Source organism: Lissotriton vulgaris, chromosome 3_1 (genome assembly GCF_964263255.1).
Source record: "Lissotriton vulgaris chromosome 3_1, aLisVul1.2, whole genome shotgun sequence".
NCBI classification, from domain to species: domain Eukaryota; kingdom Metazoa; phylum Chordata; class Amphibia; order Caudata; family Salamandridae; genus Lissotriton; species Lissotriton vulgaris.
In genome coordinates, this window is record NC_141689.1 from 1884153083 (window position 1) to 1884176434 (window position 23352).

Here is a 23352-nt window from a genome sequence, read left to right on the forward strand (position 1 = left end):
CACTCAATGCCTTCTGTGAGAGAGGGGAAAATTGCTTTGTGGGCCATGATGTCTCTATTCTACTGGTACTACACTAGCTGCACCTGTCCCCTTCATAAGGTATGCTTGCTCTGTTTATGACCAAGATCTAGCTGTTCTGTGAAGAAGGGGATTACCATTGCTGTTACAACACCTTATAACAAAAATAAAAGGATAATTTGAGGGTTCTCGCCAAACTTGCCAAGGCCATTAGGACATTTTGTAGGATCCTGGGCAAAACTAGTTGCAGGACCCAGAGACCCTAGTTTCAATCACAGGCTGCCAGATTGATCAAACTGTGTGATCAATGCAATTACTTTTTTTCCCTCTGCTTCCTTTTCAGTTAGCATCACATTTGAGCCAATATAAAATCATTTAGTTCAGGATGTCAGGATGTGCACTGTACAAAATCCTCTCTCGACTATGGTTTAATAGACCATACTGTTGCTCCATCTGTGGCAACAGTAACTGACTTACCTCTTGGGTCACTGATTAATGTCTCATCAGGGTAGAAGGGGGAAGGAAAGTGACATACATCCAGGATCTGAATTGCACAATATCTAATAAGTAAACCTGGTTTAAACCCCAGCTTCCAAGCTTGACCACATAGTGTGACCCTAGGCAATTGCATTTCCCCACTGTGCATCCCTTTCCATGAGCACTACAGTTGAGAGCACCTTTAAAACCCGTTGTGTGGCATACTGTACACCAAATTCTCTTGTGTATGGTTTAATAGACCAAGTTGTTACTCAATCGTTAAAAATAAAAGGCTTGTATAGCAGGAAACCAGACAAATAGCTTGCCCCTGAAGTCATTATTAAAAAAGCCACAGCAAAAAGGGTGTGGTTCAATAATTTTAATAAAGTCCACTCAGATTAGTGATATAATCTAAAGTGCTGAAGTGAAACAATATAATATACACTTTTTCTATAATGGTTCATACCTCAGCTGTAAAAAAAAGTGCCAGTCTAACATTTGCAGAAAAACGGAGGTCCAAGCTGAACCAAGGGCTGTTCCCTTAAGCTGTCACACCACTGCTTTTCCAGACAGGATGCAACAGAGATGGGGCTGTGGAGAAATATGGGGCCCGTCCAGCTGTGCCCCATGCAGCTTAGAGCGGTGAGGCTGGGTGGGGGATTTCAACAGAGGACGACAAGGGAAAATTAATTATTTATTTACTTTTCCCTCATGGTCGCCTGTCCAACAACTCGGACTCACCACCCTACCGCTCACCTGCACAGGCCGCAGCTGGATACTGCAGTCAATGGCTCACTACCGCTACTCTTCTAGAGCTTGTAGTGGGCATACAATTTGAAATTTCAAGGCTATGCACTCCTTTACCCACACCCATTTAGTTTGGAGTGTGGCCTGGCAGCATGGGCATGGTCTATTTCATAGTGCAGCCTGCGATAACAATGACTCACCCTGGGAAAGATGCTCTGAACTAACAACCTGTTCAACTGCCCCATTGCCACTCCCCCTTCTGAGCCTGTTGAACTAGCCCTATGAAGCAGGGATTGTTTTTACAATATTTGATGTGACATACCTATGTTCCTGGAGAATACACCTGAGCACAAAGCACCAAAACATATTGATGGGCAGGAGAAGCAGGGTCTGTTACTCAGCCCTCCTTTTTTTAATCATCTACACGCCATTGCATGCACTGGCTGATTCTGCTTGTACAACGAGTTCCCCCACCACACACCTCACCTCAGGACACTAGCAGAGCAGAAGGGGTTACAATGAGGTCAAACAATAAATTACTGATAATAATTCAAGTCGACACAAGTCTTTTAATTACATGTCAGAATTAATTTATCATGATTTTGGATAATCTGTTTCCCAAGATGCCTCATTAATCAACAAATTATGTGCAACGTACATGTGTGTTTTGGCAAATGATTAACTGGAGTGCCATTAATTTTGAGCTGAAAAATATCAAAGTCAATCTACAGTTCCAGATATAATATTACAACTTTGGATTGTTAAGAACAAACGGCCACATCGACCTGGAAAAAGCGAAAGAATCCCCTGACACATTTGATTCACTCTTATTAGCGTTCATCTGAGAATGAGAAATGCATAGTTTTGTTCAGACAGTATAATCTAAAACCCTTTGAAAATTAATAGTTATGATTAACAAAGGTAAAATAATTCCCTCTCCCAAGGTATGTGAGTTCAGATACCAATATTAAATATGCAAAAGAAAGTACAGACATTTATGAACATAATGCTTTATAATTCCTAATGTAATTGTTTCGCAAGCTGCTGGCTTGAGCCGGGAAGCCACTGTGCAGAGATAGTTTTTTTTAGAGATCAGTTCACATTACAGATCCCATCCAGATATGCAAGGATCTTATTAAAGAACTGCAAGAGGTAGTAGTGCTTGCTTGTATGAGCTTCAACAGGGCCGGACTTGGAAAACAAAAGCTGCCTTGGCAAAAAAGCTCAAACCAGCCCGCTCCCTTCATCTCTCTCTTTCTACCTACTCTATCTCCCTCAACCCGATTTTCTCCACTCTATTTGCTTTCTAACTTGCACCTCATACTTCTCCCTTGAAGCCTCTCTGTGCCTACAGCAATTGAGCTCCAGGAGATGGGGAAAGTGCCAGAGCCAATAGGAGCACCCCTAGGCTCAAGCCCACCAGGGAAATGCCCAGTGGAACAAAAACCACCTGCCTAGCATTTGGCTTCCACAAAGGTTCGATTGCATTTTTCAGGTAGCTTTTCTTCCGTAGGAGGGGATATTGATTCCTGTGGTGTAGTGGAGCTTGATGAATGCCTCTACAAGGAGGTCCATCATCAAATCGGCTTAAATGTATTTTGAGCTTTGTTATATCCTGAAATCTGGGCATAGCTTGTTCTAAATCCATTTTTTTCTTAGTATTTTGATTGAAACTTGGCTGTGTGGTTGGGTTCTGTATACTTGATGTCTAGGTTCAAATGCCTATATAATATTCTGTAATTTTGCTGATGAAAACTGTGCTGAAGGGTTGTCCAACTCTGAATTCTTAGGACAAAAGGCAGCCCTTTATGTTTGTTCTACTTGTAATCTATGAATTCTTTTGAGGGCCAGGTTTTGTTTAATCATCATTGTACTAAGCACACTCTTACGTCCACAGACTATATCCTCCCCGGAGACCTGAACTTCCACTTCGAGAAAAACAACACCAACTCCACCACCCTGCTCGACAACCTCGCCCACCTCGGACTCAAACCGCTCATCAGGACTTCCACCCAATCCGCAGGACACACGGTTGATCCCATTTTCTCCGCAAGCCCCCACGTCTCCTTCAGCCACACAACAAATTCCAGTGGACCAATCACTGCTGCGCCCTCTTCTCCTTCAAGAAGCCTACCACGCACCACTGCATCCAACAGATCCCCCACCCTCACCCGGAACCCACCCAGAGACCCCACCAACCCCCGACGCCAGCAGCCTCAGATGCTGGATCGAAGACTGCGCCAACACCCTCGCCCCAATCAAGAATCCCTCCAACAGCCTCAAGACCAAGACTGCCGGCTGGTTCACCCCGGACCTCCAGACCTCCAAAGAAAACTGCCGAAAGCTGGAAAGGAAATGGCGCCACGAACAAACACCAAAGAATCAAACAGCCTAGAAGAACGCCATACGCCAGCATCATCACCTCATCAGATCCGCCAAAAAAACCTCCTCCAAGGACCGCCTCGACAACAATGCACACAACAGCAAAGAGCTCTTCAACATTGTGAAGGAACTCTCCAACCCCAAAGCCAGCACAAACGACATCCCACCTTCAAAAGGCCTGTGCGACTCCCTGGCATCCTTCTTCCACCGCAAAATCACAGACATCCACGACAGCGTCGACAACCAGGCCTCCACAGCCCGCGACACCTCAGACTCCGAGGCCTCCACCCTCGGCGATCCCCTCATCACCTGGACCAACATTAACGATGACGACACCATCAAAACTATGAGCACCATCCACTCCGGCTTCCCATCAGATTTGTGTCCCCACCACATCTTCAACAAAGCCAGCACCACCATTGCACCCCCACCTCCGCAAAGCCATCAACATCTCCTTCGAAACCGTAACGTCCCCGGAGAGCTGGAAGCATGCCGAGATAAATGCCCTGCTCAAGAAGCCCTCAGCAGATCCCAAGGACCTCAAGAATTTCCGGGCCATCTCCTTGCTCCCGTTCCTGGCAAAGGTCATCGAGAAAACAGTCAACAAACAGCTGACCCGCTACCTCGAGGAGAACAACATCCTGGACCCATTACAGTCTGGGTTTCGGAACAACCACAGCACCGAGACGGCCCTCATCGCCGTCACCGATGACATCAGGGCCCTACTGGACAATGGCGAGATTGCAGCCCTCATCATCCTGGACCTATCAGCCGCCCTCGACACAGTCTGCCACCACACCCTACGCACCCGCCTCCACAACGGAGGAATCTGAGGCAAAGGCCTGGACTGGACCACCTCCTTCCTCTCTGGCAGAACACAGAGCGTCCGGCTCCCTCCCTTCTGATTCGAAGCCACCAAGATCATCTGCGACGTACCCCATGGATCCTCCCTCAGCCTGACGCTATTCAACATATATATAGCCCCACTCACCCACGTCTTCAGACTGCACAACCTCAACATCATCTCCTACTCCGACAACACACAACTGATCCTCTCACTCACCAAGGACCCTGTCATCGCCAAAACCAACCTCCACGAAGGTATGAAAGCTGTCGCCGAATGGATGAAGAACAGTCGTCTGAAGCTGAACTCAGACAAAATGTATGTCCTCATCCTCGACTCCTCGCCTTCAGCCTGGGACAACTCCTGGGGGCTGACTGCCCTGGGAGCTGCTCCAACACCCACCGACCACGCACACAACCTGGGATTCATCCTCCACTCCACACTCTCCATGACCAAGCAAGTCAACGCCCTATACACGGGAGCCCCGGCCAAACTACTGAAAAGACTGCAACGCATACAGAACGCCTCTGCCCGCCTGATCCTCAACATCCCTTGCTGCAGCCACATCACACCCGACCTGAGATACCTTCACTGGCTCCCTGTCAACACGAGGATCACCTTCAAGCTCCTCAACCAACCACACAAAACCCTCCACAACACCGGTCTGGCATACCGCAACAAACGGCTCACCTTCTACACCCCGAACCACCAGCTCTGCTCCGCCGACCTCGCCACCGTCCCCCGCATCAGGAGAACGACAGTGAATCCATTTAGTAAAAAGATTTCAGTGAGGACATGAAAGTAGTTTATGCAAAAGCACCGCTTAACATTTTAATATCCCTTTTAGGAATGCTTGAGCAACAAAAATGTGCGAAGACTTCTGCAATCTCGAAGGCTCTATACGCCAGATCACAAACGACTGAGGCAAAGGCACCATGGACCCCTCCACTGCCATCTCACAAAGGCAAAAAATTACAATAAAACATCCAAATTGGTTGAAGCATGCCTACCAAGGTCTCAAGTGCCATTTGTATACAGTATCTGAAGTTATACCATGTACTCAATAATTCATAAGGGGATATTTACCTGTAACTAAAGAAATTTAAATGCTTCCAATTTAATTGCGACTATACGATTGCCATTCTCAATATTAGCTTTAATATGTGCATCCTTTGAAGTAGAGATTTATTGGTCCATGTCCTATTCATGGCAAAGGATAGTGTTATTGCCATTGATACAGTTAATTATATGAAGGATCAATTTTGGTCAAATATAAGCATCTGCCTTACAGAAGATACCAAGGGGCTCATTACGATGTCTGTCGGAGTTGCCTCCGACCAACATCAATGCAGTCTTGGGACCGATACCACAATTACGATGCCACCACACATGGTGCTGTCGCAAGCTCCCATTTCTCTATGGGAGCTTTTGCTGTGGTCAGAAACCAGACGCAGCACAAGCTCCCATAGAGAAATGGGAGTTTCTGTTAATCCCTACGGTGCCTGCCCAATGGTCCAGGGATTAACAGGGGAGGCAAAAGGTGCCACCCAGGCCTCCAACCTGAGGCCACTGACGCATAGGTGTCTTGCTAGGGGCCCAAAGATGCTTTCCTACAGGCTGTTCATGTTGGAATGCCCGGCATAAAAAGGCCGTCGTAAAGCAACATCTTAATCCGAACGGGGGAAACGCCATCCATAAGGGATTTTGTGTGGCCTCTGACTGGTCGAAGAGCTCCTTGAGCTCGTCAGAAGCCACTCGGTCTGACTAGCTTGCTTAAATACTGATCCCTACATTGTAATTAGGTGGTTGGACTTGGATAAACAAAATATTCACAAGAAAAGCAACCAAGCAACTAAGATTATAAAGCTTTAAAAAAAATAGTAATTCAATAGTGGCTTCCTTTATTGTCATCGTCAACCTAGGTATGGATGGCTGGTGAAGTTTTCCAAGGTTTTAGAGTACATTTTCTAGTAAAAGGCTTTTTAACTTCCATCACTCATAACTTTTTTCCTGCATTTGTGACAAGGTTATTCAATTTGTTCTATTGTTCTAATCTTTACAGTTGGTGTTAAAGCCAGTGTTGGTCAATGACGATATTACAAGTTTGTTGACATCAGTTAAATTGTTTAGTCTTTTGCCTCATAGTTTCAGAGCTACATCATTACTGTGATCCAGACATTCTTGGAGGTAAGCTATGCATAGTGATAACAAAAGAGCAGCTAAGATGCAGCACTGTTTCAGGCTTTAGTTGTACGGATTTTTGGAGAAATGACTTTGGCGTTAGAGAGCTTGCTTTGCACCCAATTGGTTGTGTAGAAATCTATGAGAAATTGCAACAAGGTATTGTCTAGCCAACGAAACTGCAGTTTAAACTATAGGCAATTTCTGTCTTATTTGTCAAATGCTGAAGAATAATCAATATTTAATATGTTTACTGACATGATATTATAGATTGTAGAGAATCCTGGGAGAAAGCAAACTGGCTAGGCTTCTGTATTCAGAAAGTTTTCCAAGTAAGATTTTGAAAACATTTTTGCCATCAAAGTCCAGTACAGCAGTTAAGTGTCAATTTTATAGATTTGTTGCAATATGGAACCTTTCTGTTAGACATGTCATCCTTATGGTGGAGTTTCTCCCAATTCTTTACCTTTTGCAACTCATTTTTTCTGATTCTTTTTGTCAGCCTTAGGACTCTGAGCACTTACGTACTAGAGTGTTTGTGCTTCTCCCCTAAACATGATGGCATTGGTGTATACCTAATTGGTATATTTGTTGTACTGGTAAGTCATTTGTAAAGTGGTATAACATATACCCCTGGCCTGTACTTCAAATGCTACTAGTGGGCCTGCAGCACTCATTGTTCCACCCACACAAGTACCCTTTCAAACATGTCTCAGGCCTGCCCCTTCAGTGCCTTTGCGGGCAGTTTATTGCCACTTCCTCTTGGCATTTGACACTACTTGCCAAGTCTTAAACTCCCATTTTGTTAGATATGTCACCCCGAAGGTGGGCTCTGAGAAACCCTAAGGGCAGGGTCTATGTAAGTAAAAGATAGGGCATGTACCTTTATGCTTTGCATGTCCTGGTAGTGACAAACAGCCCCATATACCTTTATGCTTTGCATGTCCTGGTAGTGACAAACAGCCTATTTCATTTTTCACTACTGGCCTGGCCTGGATTGGTAATTCCTTAATATACTTTTATGACGTGATTCCTGATCAGAGAAGAGTACCTTTTTATGCTTGATATGTTTGGACTAGTAATGATGACTCCTCCTTACTGATGAAGTTATATTTAACATCACCATTTTAGAAACTCCACTTTTAGAAATTGGACATTTCTCTGTACTTACTGCTCTTTGCGCCTGACAGTCTGTCTCCAATACATTTCTGGGTTGTGTGACAGCTACACGTTGTGCATTCCCCCTAGACAGCTACAAACGCATGAAGGTGATACTCAATTGCATTCTGACCACTCATATGCATTCATCTGCATTCTGGTTTTCATGGGCAGGGGAAAAAAAGGGAGGGGCTGACGCTTACAATTCAATAGGTAGTGTCCTGTCCACACGAAGCACAGATTTATTGCATAGGTTGAGCCTGGCAGACAGGATTAGGTTGAAAGTGATCCTTGTGCACTTCAGAGAGTTCTTTTGAAGTCACCCCTTCATCAAAGGCACTTTTAGGTATAAGCACTGGGTCCCTGAGCACCTGGAATCAGACACTTTTGGATCTTGACTTGAACTTGAACTTGGCTGCTTTTCTGGAAGGACTGATTTTCTGCTTGTTGCCATGCTGCTCTGCGACTCTGCTGGAAGAGCACTGCATTTCCTCCAAGTGATCACCAAGGGCTTGCTGGTTTGCCTCCTGTTTTCTGAAGTCTCAGTGAAGCAAAAGACTTCCTACAATTCTGCTGTTGCTCCTGGACTCTGCCTTCTGTGAGTTGTACCCTTGCTTGAGGTGCCCCCTCCAAGCTCTCAGCCTCAAAAGTGTGTTTTGCAGCTGTTTTCCTCAAAAACCAATGCATTGCATTGAATGAGTGAGAAATGCATGTACATCGCCCTGCGATGCCACTGCAGAGGCTGCCTGATGACAGCATTTCTACAGCCTGCACTGCCTGATGATGGTGCTTTGCACTGCTCAATGATAACATTGCCTTCACTACTGCGATGTTCAACAATAATTCTGAGGTTACTGACTTACTGGATACATTTAAAACTGCCTTAACTGAAGCTCTTGATTCAACAATCCCCTATAAATACTATAGCTCCATCACAAACCATGACCCTATGCTCCTTGGTTTACCACCAAGTTAAAACTAGAAAAATCGGTGTGTAAGAACTGAAAGAGACGTTGGAGCAGAACTCAAAAACCTCACGATAAGGACCGCTATACACAGGCTTTATGTTAATATCACCATAATATCCAAATCACAAGACAAAATTCAATCATCAATCAAATTGCGCAGGCAGGTAACCCCTCTAAAGCACTTTTTAATATAGTCCAAGACTCCACTACTCCACCGGCATGTGCCCAGTATTCCAAAGGAACTCAGGAACTCTGTGACTCACTGGCCAATTTCTTTCAGGAGAAAATCTCTCATATTTATTCAAAATGTAACACTTTCCCCCTCTCCGTTGCAGGAGGACTGGTACCGAAGCAGATTGGATAAATCATAGGCATTATACCTTAGATAGTTTTGCACCCTTTACCTTAGAGGAAATTCGCAGTTCTCTGGTGGCTGCTAAATCAGGCTCTCCTTTGGACATTTACCCTCCCCCCAAAGTAATGTCTCTGCTATCTAATTGCCTTGCCCCGGTTACTTTAGAGATATTCAAATAATCAGTGGAAACAGGCACCATCCCTGCTGAGTGGAAGGCTGTCTGTGAACGCCCTATCCTAAAAAAAACTACCCTGGATAAAAAGTCTTTGGCTAATTATCGCCCCATATCTCTGCTGACTTTCTTAGGCATATTGCTCGAAGGCTTAACTAACAAGACCTAGCAGCCTACCTAGAATCTAATCAAGTTCTGGATTCTTCGCAATTTGGCTTTCGACCAGGCCATAGTACGGAAAAGGCACTCTTGGCAGTGGCGGATTCGACTTGTGCTTGACTCAGGAAACCCAATTATGCTTGTGCTATTTGATCTCTCTGCGGCCTTTGACACAGTCTCTCACGTTAGGATGCTGGAGAAGCTTTGAGAGGTCGGTGTACAAGGACCTGTGTTCAGCTGGCTCCACCACTTTCTGAAAGATAGGCATTAAACCATCATCTTGGGCCCATGTTCCTCTCTTAAGATGCAACTAGACAAGGGTTTCCCACATAGCTCCTGTCTGAGCCGCACCCTATGGCTGGCCAAAGCAGGCACTGGCGTTTCCCCAGTGGGCCGCCAGGCTGGGGGCTGGTTTTGGGCCCCTGGGGGCCGTTTTTTTTAACCAGGTTCAGCAATCTCGGCTCTCAGATAGTAATAAGTGAAAACACAACACTAGATATATCTCACACAATTAGTAAAATAGAATAAAATGTAATACATTATTTGACTCCAGAGCAACAAAATACAATCAGTAGAACCAGAGATATTAAAAAAACATAAAGTTCCACTTGCAGTTATCTGCTAATGCGAGATCGGGTGATAGTGACCAGTTCAGTCCGGCGGCTATGGGTTGCAGGCCGGATACAGTGACCACGTTACTCCTGCAGATAAAGTTACCTTCTAAAGTGCAGTGCGAAGAGTTCCGTTCGAGTTGGAGAAGACTGCGAGGAGCAAGGAGAGCATTAAAGATGGCTGTCGCTGTAGTGCGAAGATCAGGCCAGGCACCACTTCCAGTCCTCATTTTAGCATGAAGAACCTTTTAGGGCTTTTGTATCCTTGGGTGACTACTTGCCAGCCCTGGAAGTACATTTACTCACATGACAAATTTAATGTGGTTAAATATCTTTAACTGTATAAAAGCAAGTTTGAGAAATGAGCCCCTAGGATTTTACAACTTCAGAAATTGGGCCCCAAGTGTTTAACTTCTTGGTTGCTGTTGAAGAGACTTGCCTGCCCTGGCATCAGATAGATATGGCAGTGATATTATAATACTAATATGACATTATTGCAAGTAACATAATTGTTTCTAAAAATAACTGAGAATTTGAGAATTTGGGTTGTTGGTTGAAAGTGTGAAAACTTTCTCAAGCAACTGTCACAACAATCCTTGTCAGGGTGAAGCACAAAATGTCGATAAATTAACTTGTGCTTTACCCTCTGGCAGCTTGCCACAAAAACAGTCTGGTTTAACTCACAGGAAATGTCTCAAATTATTTATGCAGCTCTCAGATAGTAATAAAGTGAAAACACAATACTAGATATATCCCACACAATTAGAAAAATGGAATAAAATGTAATAATTTATTTGACTCCAAAACAACAAAATACAATCAGAAGAACAGAGATATTAAAAAAAACACGAAGCTCCACTCGCAGGTATCTGGTAATGCGAGACAGGGTGAAAGTGACCAGTACATTCTGACTGTGATGGGTTGCAGGCCGGATAGGATACAGGGATCAGGTTGCTCCAGCTGAAAAAGTTACCTTCTAAAGTGCAGCGCAAAGAGTTCAGTTCGAGGTGGAGAAGGCTGCGAGGAGCAGGGAGAGCATTGAAGATTGTTGTCGCTGTAGAGCGAAGATCAGGCCAGGCACCACTGACAGTCCTCATTGTAGCATGAAGGTCCTTTTCCACATCACCGAGAGTCATTGCTAGAGCTTCATGTTGGCAATAACTGTGGGCTGTTGAAGCTGTAGTGCGAAGTGCAAATTTCATGTTGCTGGTTGTCGCTGGCAGTCACTGTAGCATGAAAAATGGGGTTCACTGGAGCTTCACATTGGAAGTTGATGTGGGTGGCAAGATCTTGGCATGAACGTTCCCATTTGCGGTCTTCAAGAACCCAAAACTTCTGGATTTCTCCTTTCTTCCAGGAGGAGCTCAACTGATGCCACACCAAGAGTTGTGGACATGGGCTTCTTGGGGATCAGGAACTCACTCTAGAAGAGGCCAGCAGTGCACATGCAAGTACAGTTTCAGATCCAGTCATATTCAGTGCAACATGCCAGCTGGACAGTTGCAATAACACCTCTGGAGCTTGTTGTGTCCCTGTAACCCAGAACAGGAGGTCAGCTGACTAGCCCTTGGAGTCGCTCAGGTAGATTAGGATGAATAGTACAGGTCCAGTTTTCCTACTCAGACAGCAGGCCATGCCTCAGACAGCAGGACAGTCCTTTGGCAGCAAAGCAGGCATTCTTCTGTAGTATCCAAAGGTCCAAGAGAGTAGTGAAGAGAGGGTCTGAGGGTCCCCTTTTTCATACCTGGTGCCTCCTTTAAAATGGGAGAAGCTTCTGGGGGTTTTCTCTTACAGTAGTGTCTGGAATGTCCTGCTCCCTGTCTGGTCCTAGTCTGTCTATGGGCACAATAGGTTAGTGTGAAGCCTTTGTAAGTGTGCCTGGCCAGTGCCTGTGAAGTGCACATGTGGTAAGTTACAGCTCTGACCCTCCTATCAAGTCAGGATGGCCCATCCTGCTAACACCCATACACTCTGTTGTGATACTGCCTGGGAAGAATATAAAGAGGCCAACTGCCAACTTCACTGAGCCATATTCTGCAGGCTGCAGGCACCAAATGGACAGGACAAGAACATGTCAACTTTTTAATCAGGACATTTTCAGAATTGTGATTTAAAAGAGGTTTTAAATTACAATTTCTCACACACCAAACAGACATGCCTTCCTGCTCCCAAACAAAAGCTATCAGGCAATACATTTAATAAGGTAACCCCACATTATCCTATCGGAGAAGTAGAACTCACAGTGGTGAAATACGACTTTAAGAGTTTTCAAGTCCAAGACATGTAAAAATTAAAAGCATATTCCCAAATTTTTAAATACACTGCACCTTGCCCCGCGGGCTGTTTAGGGTTTACCCTAGGGTCTACTTAAATGTATTAAAAAGGGAGTTTTAGGGCTGACAAAATGTTTATTTTGCCAAGTCAAGACAGCAGTGGCAGGCCCTAGACATGTTTTAAAGGGCCACTAAAGTACTTATGTGTGTGTGTGTCACAATTACTGCTGCAGCCCCACCAGTATAATTTAACATACAGGTACTGGGTACCTGCAGTACAACTCTACTAGGGACTTATAAGTACATCAAATATGCCACTTGGGTGTAAGCCAATTTCACCATGTTTAGTCAAGATAGCACAATCACTCTATCACTGGGCAGCAGTGGTAAAATGCACACAGTCCTGAAGCCAATAAAGACAAGCACAGGTAAATAAGAGGGGTGAGGCAAAATGTTTGGGGGCTGCGACCCAAGGGTGTCGGGTCTAATAAAACCTTACTGTAACAAAATACAATTTCATAATCTAAATATAGCATAGATAGAAAAAGCTAAATAATTGCAAAATGTCGTCTGTAAACATAAATTTAAAAGTGATACAAAAGTATATCTAAAACTGGTATTCCTGCATCTTTGTGAATTTGTTAACAGCCTTTATGAGTAGGTGGTTTATAGGTTCCTAGCAGGCACCCATCGAGGTTGCAGCCCTGCAGTAACCTATTGCCCTTTATATACATAAATAAGCAAAATTAGACCTTTGGGCTGCTGTTGATTTTCCTCCACTGGTTTTTTACACTCCATTCAGGTCCACGAGGCAGATTTGACATTATGTGCATGTAAGAGCATTCAATGCACCCTTGCTTTAAATGTCACATTAGTATTGAGGTGCTGTTGGAGCCAGTGTGTTCCCTATACACATGTAGAACAGAAGTTTAGTGGAGTAAATGTGGCCAGCTACATTTAGTCCAGCCATCTCTGTTGTGCTGCTGCTGTTGTCTGCTCCATTTTATGTAAGCTCCCGTATAATGTGGAAGTCCAACACTGAAGCGGTTTATAGGTAGAGAAGCAAACAATCAACTACAAGATGTTCCAAGATAACCCATCCACACCCAGCAATGTTAACATGTGCTATTTTAGCTTGGACCACAGATCCAGCTGCTGCCTTCTCTGTCTATGGCAGGCCAGCATCATGTGTCATCAGGATGGCCAATGCTTTGGAGTGCGGAAGAAAAGTTGTTCTGTGTGTTGACAGCTGGGTTTGGGAAGTTGTGGGTGAGATAGAAATAAAGCAACATGGATCTTACCTTGTCGAAGCTGTGTGGTACTCCAACAACAAATCAGGTGCACCACATAGTCTAACTTTTCAGAAATTCCTCATTTTACCCATGCATTCCACTGAGAGCAACAAAGGATATTCTTTTGTAATCCAGAAATGTTGAACAAAGTCCTAGCAGAAAGATCCGGTTTCACTGTGTGAAAATGCTCATATTCTCTGTCTATTAAATAATGACATTTTCTGTATTAAACATTGCATAGTAAAGTAATCCTAACAATGACATTACTCTAATAACGTCTGTTTACCTCTTGCCATTCACAGGTTATCACGATAGGAAAACACGTTAAAGGATACCATTACATTATCGCAAATTTGGTAAGTTGCATTTCACCAGTTCTCCTCGTGTTATTATTAAAAAAATAGTTAGATGCCAAAATGATACACGAAACTGTGAATTGTGGTACAATATGTGAATTTTTTTTCGAGTCATATGCTTAGAGGAAATTATATAATTCATTCAAGACCACTCATATCTCTTCCTCATTTGTAATGCTATTTTTGAAGAATCATTTAAAATATATTTCGACACACCAAGGATGTCTACATAGACTGTGGTATATAGTGGGGATGGAGCGAATAACCCTAACTTTGACAGACCAAAGCACAACATTTTCAAAACAGTGGAGTCCATTTTTGCAACTCTTGATGTTCTGCAAACTGACTTGCCCTAAATATTTACACCTTCTGCACTTGACTGAGGCCTGTACAGACACTGGCTAGGGGTCCCCCATTCAGGGTTAGGTAGAGTAGGCGCCAGTAACATCTCTTCATATTCTGTCTAGAATGTACACCGGGCCTGGGTTGGGGCATGTGGGGGGAGTTGGGAGTTACTACACACTGGAATAGCGCTCGTTACTTAGCATGCGTTTAGTACGCATGCCATTACAAAACGGTCATTAGTACGACCACAATGTTAGTTCGCATACCTTTACTACGCAATTCAGAACTACAAATTGCATTAGGGGCGCTGGGTGTTGGAATAGTATAATTTACTATACCAACTCCAGTCTGTGCGGACACTAGGGAAGGTGTTGGATTTTAAATCCAACACCTTCTCCCCCCTAATGCAAGTCGTTGTTCTGACTTGCATAGTAAAGGTATGCGAAATAAAATATATTTTGACAAACCCCTCTATCCAGCATGTGTTAACAAGGTGTTTTAAATTTAAAAGTACTGGTATCCAATATTTAAACAGCTTTACCCTCATTCTGAGTGGCTCGTGAAACGGCCATGTCTCATCTCCCACTCTCAGAATTAACACTACAACTGTCATTTTTACTTCCAAGGTGTGAGAGTACTGTGCAATCACAAGTTGTCAACTGAAGAATGAGGAATTATGCTTGAATTGATATTTGCATCACTGATCCCAGCAGAAGTTTCTTTTTTTTCTTCATTTTTAGTCGTTTTGCAGGTTTAAGAAAGTGAAATGTGTGGAGAGAGTAAAGGTAACATTAGAGGCATGTTTTTTTGTGAAATTAGAAATACCATATCAGATGGTAATACTTTTACTGGGTGAATCAGAATAAACTCTCCACTCTAAGGGGCCGATTAGGATTGCGGTGATTCCGCATCCTCCGGGCCGGCGAAAGCCACCGCCGGCCCGGAGGATGCGGAATCACCGCAGCAGTGCCTCCAAAGAGCCCCCGCCAGATTAGGATTGCTGGGGGGTCCCGTCCGCCGCTTTTCCGCTGTGTTCGCCTTCCGACTGTGGCGGAAAAGCTCTAATATGGTGGCGGTGTCTATCAGACACCAATAACAACAACTAGAGAGAGAGGAAAGGGGCACTTTCGGTCCCCCAGGTAATAGTTACAATCAACAAAAGAGTGCCCACACAGGGATAGTAGTGTCCAGCACAGAGAAGAAAAGAAGATCAAATCAACCTGAATAGGAATTTCTCAGGGATTTCTTGGAAGCCCTCACTCACCACCCTGGGTGGTGACATGCTTCATCATCGGGCCCACCAGGAGAAGCCGAATGCCTCCCTGGTGTGCTGCAACGCCAGGTTACTGCGGAGCGGGATTTTTTTGTGACAAAGTGTATGAAAAAGTGAGTTTAAAAAATACCAAACAGCTTTACCAAACAAAAAACTTTATTCCGTGGTTAGCTGGGTATTGGTTAAAAGGTATGTGCAGGGAAATATACCAACTAATGTGTTGGGTGTTTTCCCCTTTTAAATTACAACGGGGTCAACATGTTTCTGCCCTTTAAGTGTATGGATATTACTGGGCATTCGTCAGGACCATGTAATTGTGTACCTCGGTGGTGTGGGCGCGCTAAGGCCCACCCTAGCCAGAGGACGTGACCACGGAATAACGTTTTTTGTTTGGTAAAGCTGTTTGGTATTCCGCCTTGGAAAAGTATGTTGTCTTTTCAGATTGGGGGCCCGTTGCGGGCCCCAGGGTGTCAGGGGGTGGATGGTGCACATGGGGGGTACCTATAGTACTCCCCTGCATTTACATGAACAAAGCAGCAGGCACCGCGCAGTGCCTGCCGCTTTGTGCATGTAAATGCAATACATGCATTTTTAACCTTGCGGAGGGCGCTGCTTCAAGCAGCACCCGCCGCAAGGTTAAAGATACGGGATGTGACCGCCAGGGTGGCGGTCACATCCTAATTTACATGGAGGGACCGCCGCTGCCCATGCGGACGGTCCCGCTACCTCGGGGGTCCGTCCGCCATCCTAATGACCCCCAAAGTCTTCAGAATATACTCCCCACCCAAAGCATTATTGTCTTCGCCAATTAAAGAAACATATATCATAGTGAACTATAAATAACTATACTTTTCATATGACAGATAAGTAGAGTAGGGTTGGAAAAACGTGATAGGTTTTTAGCAAAGTAATGTGAGAAAAAAATGTAATGGTTGTTGAGCTGTCCAGAACCAAAACAACTATTTCATCCCCCTTGGAGGATGCCTTCTAAAGCAAGGGAGAGCATAATTGCAGTATTTTTAGTATATTAATGAAATTGCGGTTACTATTGGAGTTGCTCGTTTATGGCTCGATTCGGGACTGATTAACAGCGACACATCGAAATGAAATTAAAAAATGAAAATTTGGAGAAGATGAAGCTCCTAGAAAATGAAAGAACATGATTATTCATTGTCATTTTTCAATATTAAATGTGCGTTTTAATTTGAACAATATTAATTATATTAAAACTCAACTTGCTAAGACTCTACACTTTAACCCCTTAGCTGCACGGCTATTCCGCCGCAGTGCTAAGGGGGAGGGGGGGCGCGCGGCGCTCCCGTGCTCGTGACGGAACTGCTCCGTCACGAGCCTTGGGTGGGCTGTGCTTGTGACGGAACGGTTCCGTCACGGCCCCGCCCGCTCAATAGAACGTTCAGCGCAGGCGTGGAATTAGCGCCGTGTAGGCGCGGCGAGCGGGCCGTGACAAAACCGGTCCGTCACCAGCACAACCCACCCGAGGCTCATGGCGGAACGTTTCCGTCACGAGCACGCAAGGGGTTAAACTTCAGTTCTGCACACTATCATTGGCTACATTTTACTCCTCCTTCTAAAATCAAAACAGTGTTATTAATGCCTGGACACAATAGTCTGAGGAACATATTATGTTTTTTGCCCTACATATTCGAATCAACTTTAAAGATGCCTTCTGCTAATGACCTGAAATCTTATGCCACATAACCATGTATATTATTCATCTCTTGATTTTTTTAACAATCTGCGTGGATCATCTGGGAAAGTATATAAAACTAACTATAAGAATATTTGATACTTTTTTTGTTGCTCATACGACAAGTGTCATTCTGTGCAAAATTCAAATTAAGACAAGGCAAATAATAAATGTAGTTTTAATGACTGAAATGACAAGAAAGATTTACATTTATATACTTGAATTAATTTATTTTGGATTCTATGCTGATTTAGAAATTTGACTAACTTGAAAATATATTTTATGATTTTTTATCAAGTTAATTTCCTTTTTATAGTTGTGTTTTATATCTCTTGTTGTAAGCAAGATGGGCGTAATATGTACCTAGTAAAACAAATAAACATTGATTTGACTTGACTATGTGCACAGTGATAGAAACTATCAAATTCACCACAGTGAATCAAAAACCCTTGCTTCGGACCCAAGGTGGTCACACATTAGCACAACAGCATATGCAAACATTAATCTAGGTAAATTAGATCTCTAGTTAAAATGTAAGAACGGGAATATGCACTTATAAATTTCCTGTGACTGGTAACCCTGTTCATAATTCAGACCGAATTTCCTGTTTCATGACCATTGATGTGCCATATTTTTTCTTTTCAGTAGTAGAACACCAAGACCCTGCAGACAGTTTTCTTAATGAGAATGCTATCTCATTAGGGAGTACTTTCAGGTCTTAAGGAGTTTACTTACATTCATTCAGTCTCTTTTACAATGTCTAATTGAACTTGCTGAACCACTTTAAGCTAAAAAATATATTCCATTGTGAGATACATGAAACACAGATTCTTCCAACTGCACGACCATTCAAGGTGTAATAATTGATTAATATATTTGTGCGCAGTACATTTCTGCAGCCAACTTTATTTGCTCTACATAGCATGTTAATTTATATTCCCGATTACCTATAATAGAAATCTTTGCTACGTTTGAAGTTGGAATCTAAAGTCCTGTGACCTTTTAATTTGATGTTTCAGTCTCAGAAAAAGTATCTGAACTAAAACAATCCTAGTTGCTCTTAAACGTTTTTCATATGAACTTTGTCTATGTATATACACAAAGTGTAACTGTTATATAATGATACAAATTATTACTCCATAAGAATATACATATTACGCTTGTGAAATGTTAGCATAATATCACTCTATCATCTTTACTTTCGATTAGTTAAACGTGTAGAAGGATGAACTATTTGCTAAACATTTGAGCCTACTGATTAAATAAATGTTACTCAATAAGAGCGAGCGATGTTACAGAGTATTACTACATTTGTATAGAGATGCCTAAAATCACTACCTCTAAATGGTGCTGTCAACAAAGTGACTGAGGGGTGTACCATCCTTTTTCTGAATTGTTATCTGAATGTGTTTTTCTTGGGGATAGTTAAGTTTACGCTATTTAAAATTCCAATTTTGCATTGGTTTAAAATGTTACACTGTTTCTTAAAGAAGTTCTTGATCACTTTATCTACTGAAGAATTTACATGTAATAAATATGTAACAGCCATATTTTTAAAGAGATAATGGTGCATGGAGAACTGTTATGCACCTACTACATAGAGAAAACCAGTAGCAGCAAAGTGTTCTAAAACATGTCTTTGTCATTGACATATGAATTCCTACTTCAAACGTAAGGATTAAAATAATGGATCAATGGAAGGTGATGTAAGGTGCAACGTACATGCAACTCATTTACTTAAGGTGTGATTTTAATATAGATTTTTGACATTCCATCTAATAAATTCCAACGTTGCTTGCCTTTTCTGAACACACTTATGTCCCTAACAAGGGCTATGGCCATGTGTAATGGAGTCAGAATCCTATGTATTCTTATTTAAAACAAATCTCTTTTATATTATCTTCCTGGCCCAATAGATAAACGAGAGAGGACTCTAAGTGCAACATGATATATGTAACACAAGCAAATGCAACTTTAGTCTCTCTGCCCAACACAGTGCAGAAGAGCCGAGACCTAGTGGCCTGCTTAGAACCATCATTAATTTGTAGTAGCTCAAAAAATCTGCACCAAAAGTGGTACACATATTTAGTTCATAATGAAAATCACAACCATTGTTTTTTTATTTCATTTTATAAAAATGTCATAGTTGTACTATGATTGTATATCTTTTGTCCAATGAGGCCATCCAATTTTCATAATTGAGGTGTCTCACACGATCAACCTTGGAGTACCTGGTCAGATTAGTCTTAAATAATATTGGAAGGAAGACTCCTCATCAGGCGCTTACATCTTTGGGCCCAGACTGAAGAAAGATGCTAAGTCTGAGCCTTAAATATCTTGAAATAGAGGTGCCAGTAGTAATTTTTCTTCTCAATGACTTAACAAGAACAAAAGAACACATTTTTTTCAGGCTTGCTATGTACTTGTGCCAGAAAGGAGGGCATGAGCATACAGAGATGAGGAGGGAAAAGATTCATACTACCTGTGACGTGTTTCAGAGAGGGTTTGGTACTCCAGTATGGCTGGAAATCTAATTGTTCATTGCATAGCAACCTGTAGGCCTTCTGATTGGCAGCTAGTTGTACAGTCAACACAGATCCATGAATTTTTGCAATTCAGAGGATGACTAAGATAATGTGGGAGTTCAATAGAGGTTGTGTGTCACAGTTTGTTCTTAGTTCGAGCTTAGCGCAGCGACCATGCGCTGTCTATGGGAGGCTTCTTGTAAATACTCAAAACTTCTCCGTGTGGGTCTGACTCCTACCATGCATTGGATTGGCTTTTGTGTGTGTCTTTATCTAATGAAAGCACGCGAATGGCTAAAGGTGGGTGCATGTCCCACCTCTTTTTATAATGTTAACTCCCACTGGGTTTTGCTCTTGGGAGCGAGCAGTGGCACGCAGGGCGGCAGCTGCATTACTGTGCCCCCACCAACACCCCTCTTGAGCTGCTTGTTTTCATTAGCAGCCCACTGTCCATGTTTGAACCCCCTCCTACTCTTCTTTGTTTGTTATTAGTAGCGCGGTCTGAGTCTCAGCTTCAGCTCAACGTCCTGTGATCCCGGGCAAATCACTTAATTTTCCTGTGCCGCTCATCCTCCTAAATAATTAACTTGACCATGTGTAATGGAACTGGAACTTATGTAAACCACTCAGATATCGTCGGGTAGAGTTAGCGTTATATTAAAACTGCAAAAACAAATAAATACATGTGAGCACAGTCTGATTCAGGATAAAGACTTTTGAAAGCCAAAACACAGCTTTATTGTAGATTGTCATAGCGCTTACTGCCCCTGACAAGGCGCTGAAATGTCAGTGATCGAAAAGCACCCCCCCCTCTTTTTTATTATGACTTTATTGAGAAGTTGACAAGAGATTACAGGACATCAGCAAAATGTTTACAATAAAGTGAATCTCCTCAAAACGAGCGAGTGACAGTCTGGTGCATCTTATAGGTCCATTGTTGGCTCATAAGTAGAACGTGATATCAGTAGGAGTCAGCTGCCCCAGCCCACCAGGAAATATACCACCAACATGCACACCAGCAAAACACACTACACACATACATCCCACCAACACTCACCATATCACAACTCACCACTACATTCTACACCATGCCACTGCCCTTACGTCACTACACTAAGCACGATTTTCACACAAACTTTATAGTACTGAACATAACAGCTACATGCTCTACAACATACCTTAACAACATTGCCAATATATCTGACTAAGCACTGATAAGGTCCCAAAGGTGAGATCTATTGGCTATGCCAATGCTTGTTTAGAAGGTCACAATGATAGCATGCTTCACTTTGTGGGGGACTTCACTCATGAACAGAGACAAATTGTTAAATATGTTGGAAACTGGGTTATTATTTGAAGGGAGTGAACTCTAACAACTCAATAATCACAATCTGGATTGGCGAACAAAGATCTTTAAAAATATCTGTTTAACTTCTAGTAGTTATGGAACAACTCCACAGAGAATCATTCACAGACAAATGTGTGCAAAACTCATTCAATAAAACAAACTGTATGGTCAAGAAAACAACATAAGAAAACAAAATAAAATTACAAAATCAATTTAGAAAAACTGAGAAAATAAGCAAAAAGACTGCAAAATGATAAAAATCAGATTTAAAGAATGAGAGAATTTTTTAAGCTTTAAGAAATAAGTATCAAGATAAAGTAATACCATGTAGTCTCAGTTTGGGTTTGACCTGGAACTAGACTCAATAGCAGGCCAACTTCAATGGAACGAAAGTTGCTTTCACAAGGTCGGTCACCCCGACAACAATTATACCATCTACTTTATTGACAGGTGTACAATATGGATTTAAACATGGACTAGATGCTGTCAAACAAAATCTAAAACTGAATCTCTTAGTTGGAATATTTACCTGGACCAAGAAAGGTTTTCCGCACTTAGCCTTTTTTGGACCTTAGCAGTGCATTTGATTGTGTTAATCTTGCTTAGCTGTGGCTCATTATGAAACATTATGGGGGTGGATGAAGCCATAATTAGACTTCAAATGTATTGAAGTGCTATTGCTATGGAATGGTTGGGGTGGAGAGTGCACTATTCCCTTGCAGGTTAAAAGGGGTATTAGGCAAGGGTGTGTCTCATTTCTTATTAACAGTTTTTGTTACTGACTTAGAAAAATGTTTTGTCTAAAAATTTAAATAGCTGCCCTCAATAGGCAGTCAATTGATTCCATTCCTATAAGTTGCAGATGTATATGTTTTAAGTCAAGAATGGTAAATGGCCTCCAAAAACTTCTTGAGCGGTACACAATGTTCAGGGAACAATTTGATCTTAAAACAAAACTAAGCAAATCATAAACTATGAACTGTGAACAAGGTGTAGCCAAAGCTCACTTATATATCATCAACAGAGTCCAAATTAGTAAAGTGCATAGTTTCTCATATCTTGGTTTCCAAATAGACTATTCTAGAAACTGGGTGTATCTAAGATCTGTAAAGAAACAACAGCTTACTGAATGACTTGAGGTTGTACTTATATTTGCTACAGAGGTGGGTTCTAAACTCCAAAATGGATTGTACATCATTTATAAAAGTAAATGTCTCTCTGTTGTTAGTTACAGAACTGGATTGTGGGAAAGTATAGATTGTGAGGTCATCCAGAAAATTGAAAATGTCTGTATAAGAAGATTGCACATAATCCCTCAGAGTAGGTCATCCCATATTTGTCATCAAGAATTGAAAATTAACTTTTAGGAGGATACAATTAAATAGTAACCAATGCCTTTATGATACTCAATTTGGACCTGTACTGGAGATATCCCTTAATCGAGCCATCATTCGGGATTGTCTATCCCTTGATCATGGTTTTAATACCCTTTTGCATTTCTTTCCATGTGTCACTGCAGTGCTTTCTAACTGCAGCCCAGCGAGACCAAAGTGGTGCTTCTGACTGTCATATATCATGTGATATATGTGGATGGCATGCATATGCACTGCAGCCCATAGATGGCATTTAATTCCCATGCCATCCATGCATGACCTTACAATAATTCAAAATAAGCTAATTATATACATCGAATTCACAATACATTCAAAGTGGTAAACTCAGGCGTTAGTACACAGCCTTAATGAGTTGTGAAACATGCTCCCCGAGCTGACGGAATGGCCTGAGTTTGGGGAGTATTTTCTTCCTCTTGCAGGAAGACCAGTCAGGGTGGACCAAGGAACTTCATTAACTTGTAAAGTACCTGCTCTTTCACAAGTAAATATAAGGTGAGACCTGGAGAAGACCAGAGTTTGTTCTCCCTGCCAAGCTGGCATCAAACCCAGATTGTGGAAACATACCCTGAGAACCAGTTCATGAGTGACCACAATGGAGGTGTCTCTTCATTTCCTTGATATACCTCCAGGGGCACCCACGTTCTGTGCAAGGGAGATGGGGTTTCTCTTAGGAGTGAGAATCACTGTGGGATTGTTTGCAGTAGGGCAAGCAGGAAATGGCAACCAGGAAATGCCCAAAAAGTGGGTAGGGTTGCCCATTTGAACT

At 42.6% G+C, this 23352-nt stretch overlaps 1 protein-coding gene across 6 annotated transcripts in view; it reads left to right on the forward strand.

Annotated features, from left to right (window-relative positions):
* The window catches only part of GRIA2 (glutamate ionotropic receptor AMPA type subunit 2), a 531232-nt gene that overhangs the window by 307637 nt on the left and 200243 nt on the right, over positions 1-23352 (forward strand). For all 6 annotated transcript variants that reach the window (XM_086962351.1, XM_086962349.1, XM_086962346.1 and 3 more), the window contains exon 5: positions 13940-13993. In XM_086962351.1, coding sequence (XP_086818477.1) covers positions 13940-13993 — 54 coding nt within the window. The remainder of the gene's footprint in view (positions 1-13939; positions 13994-23352) is intronic.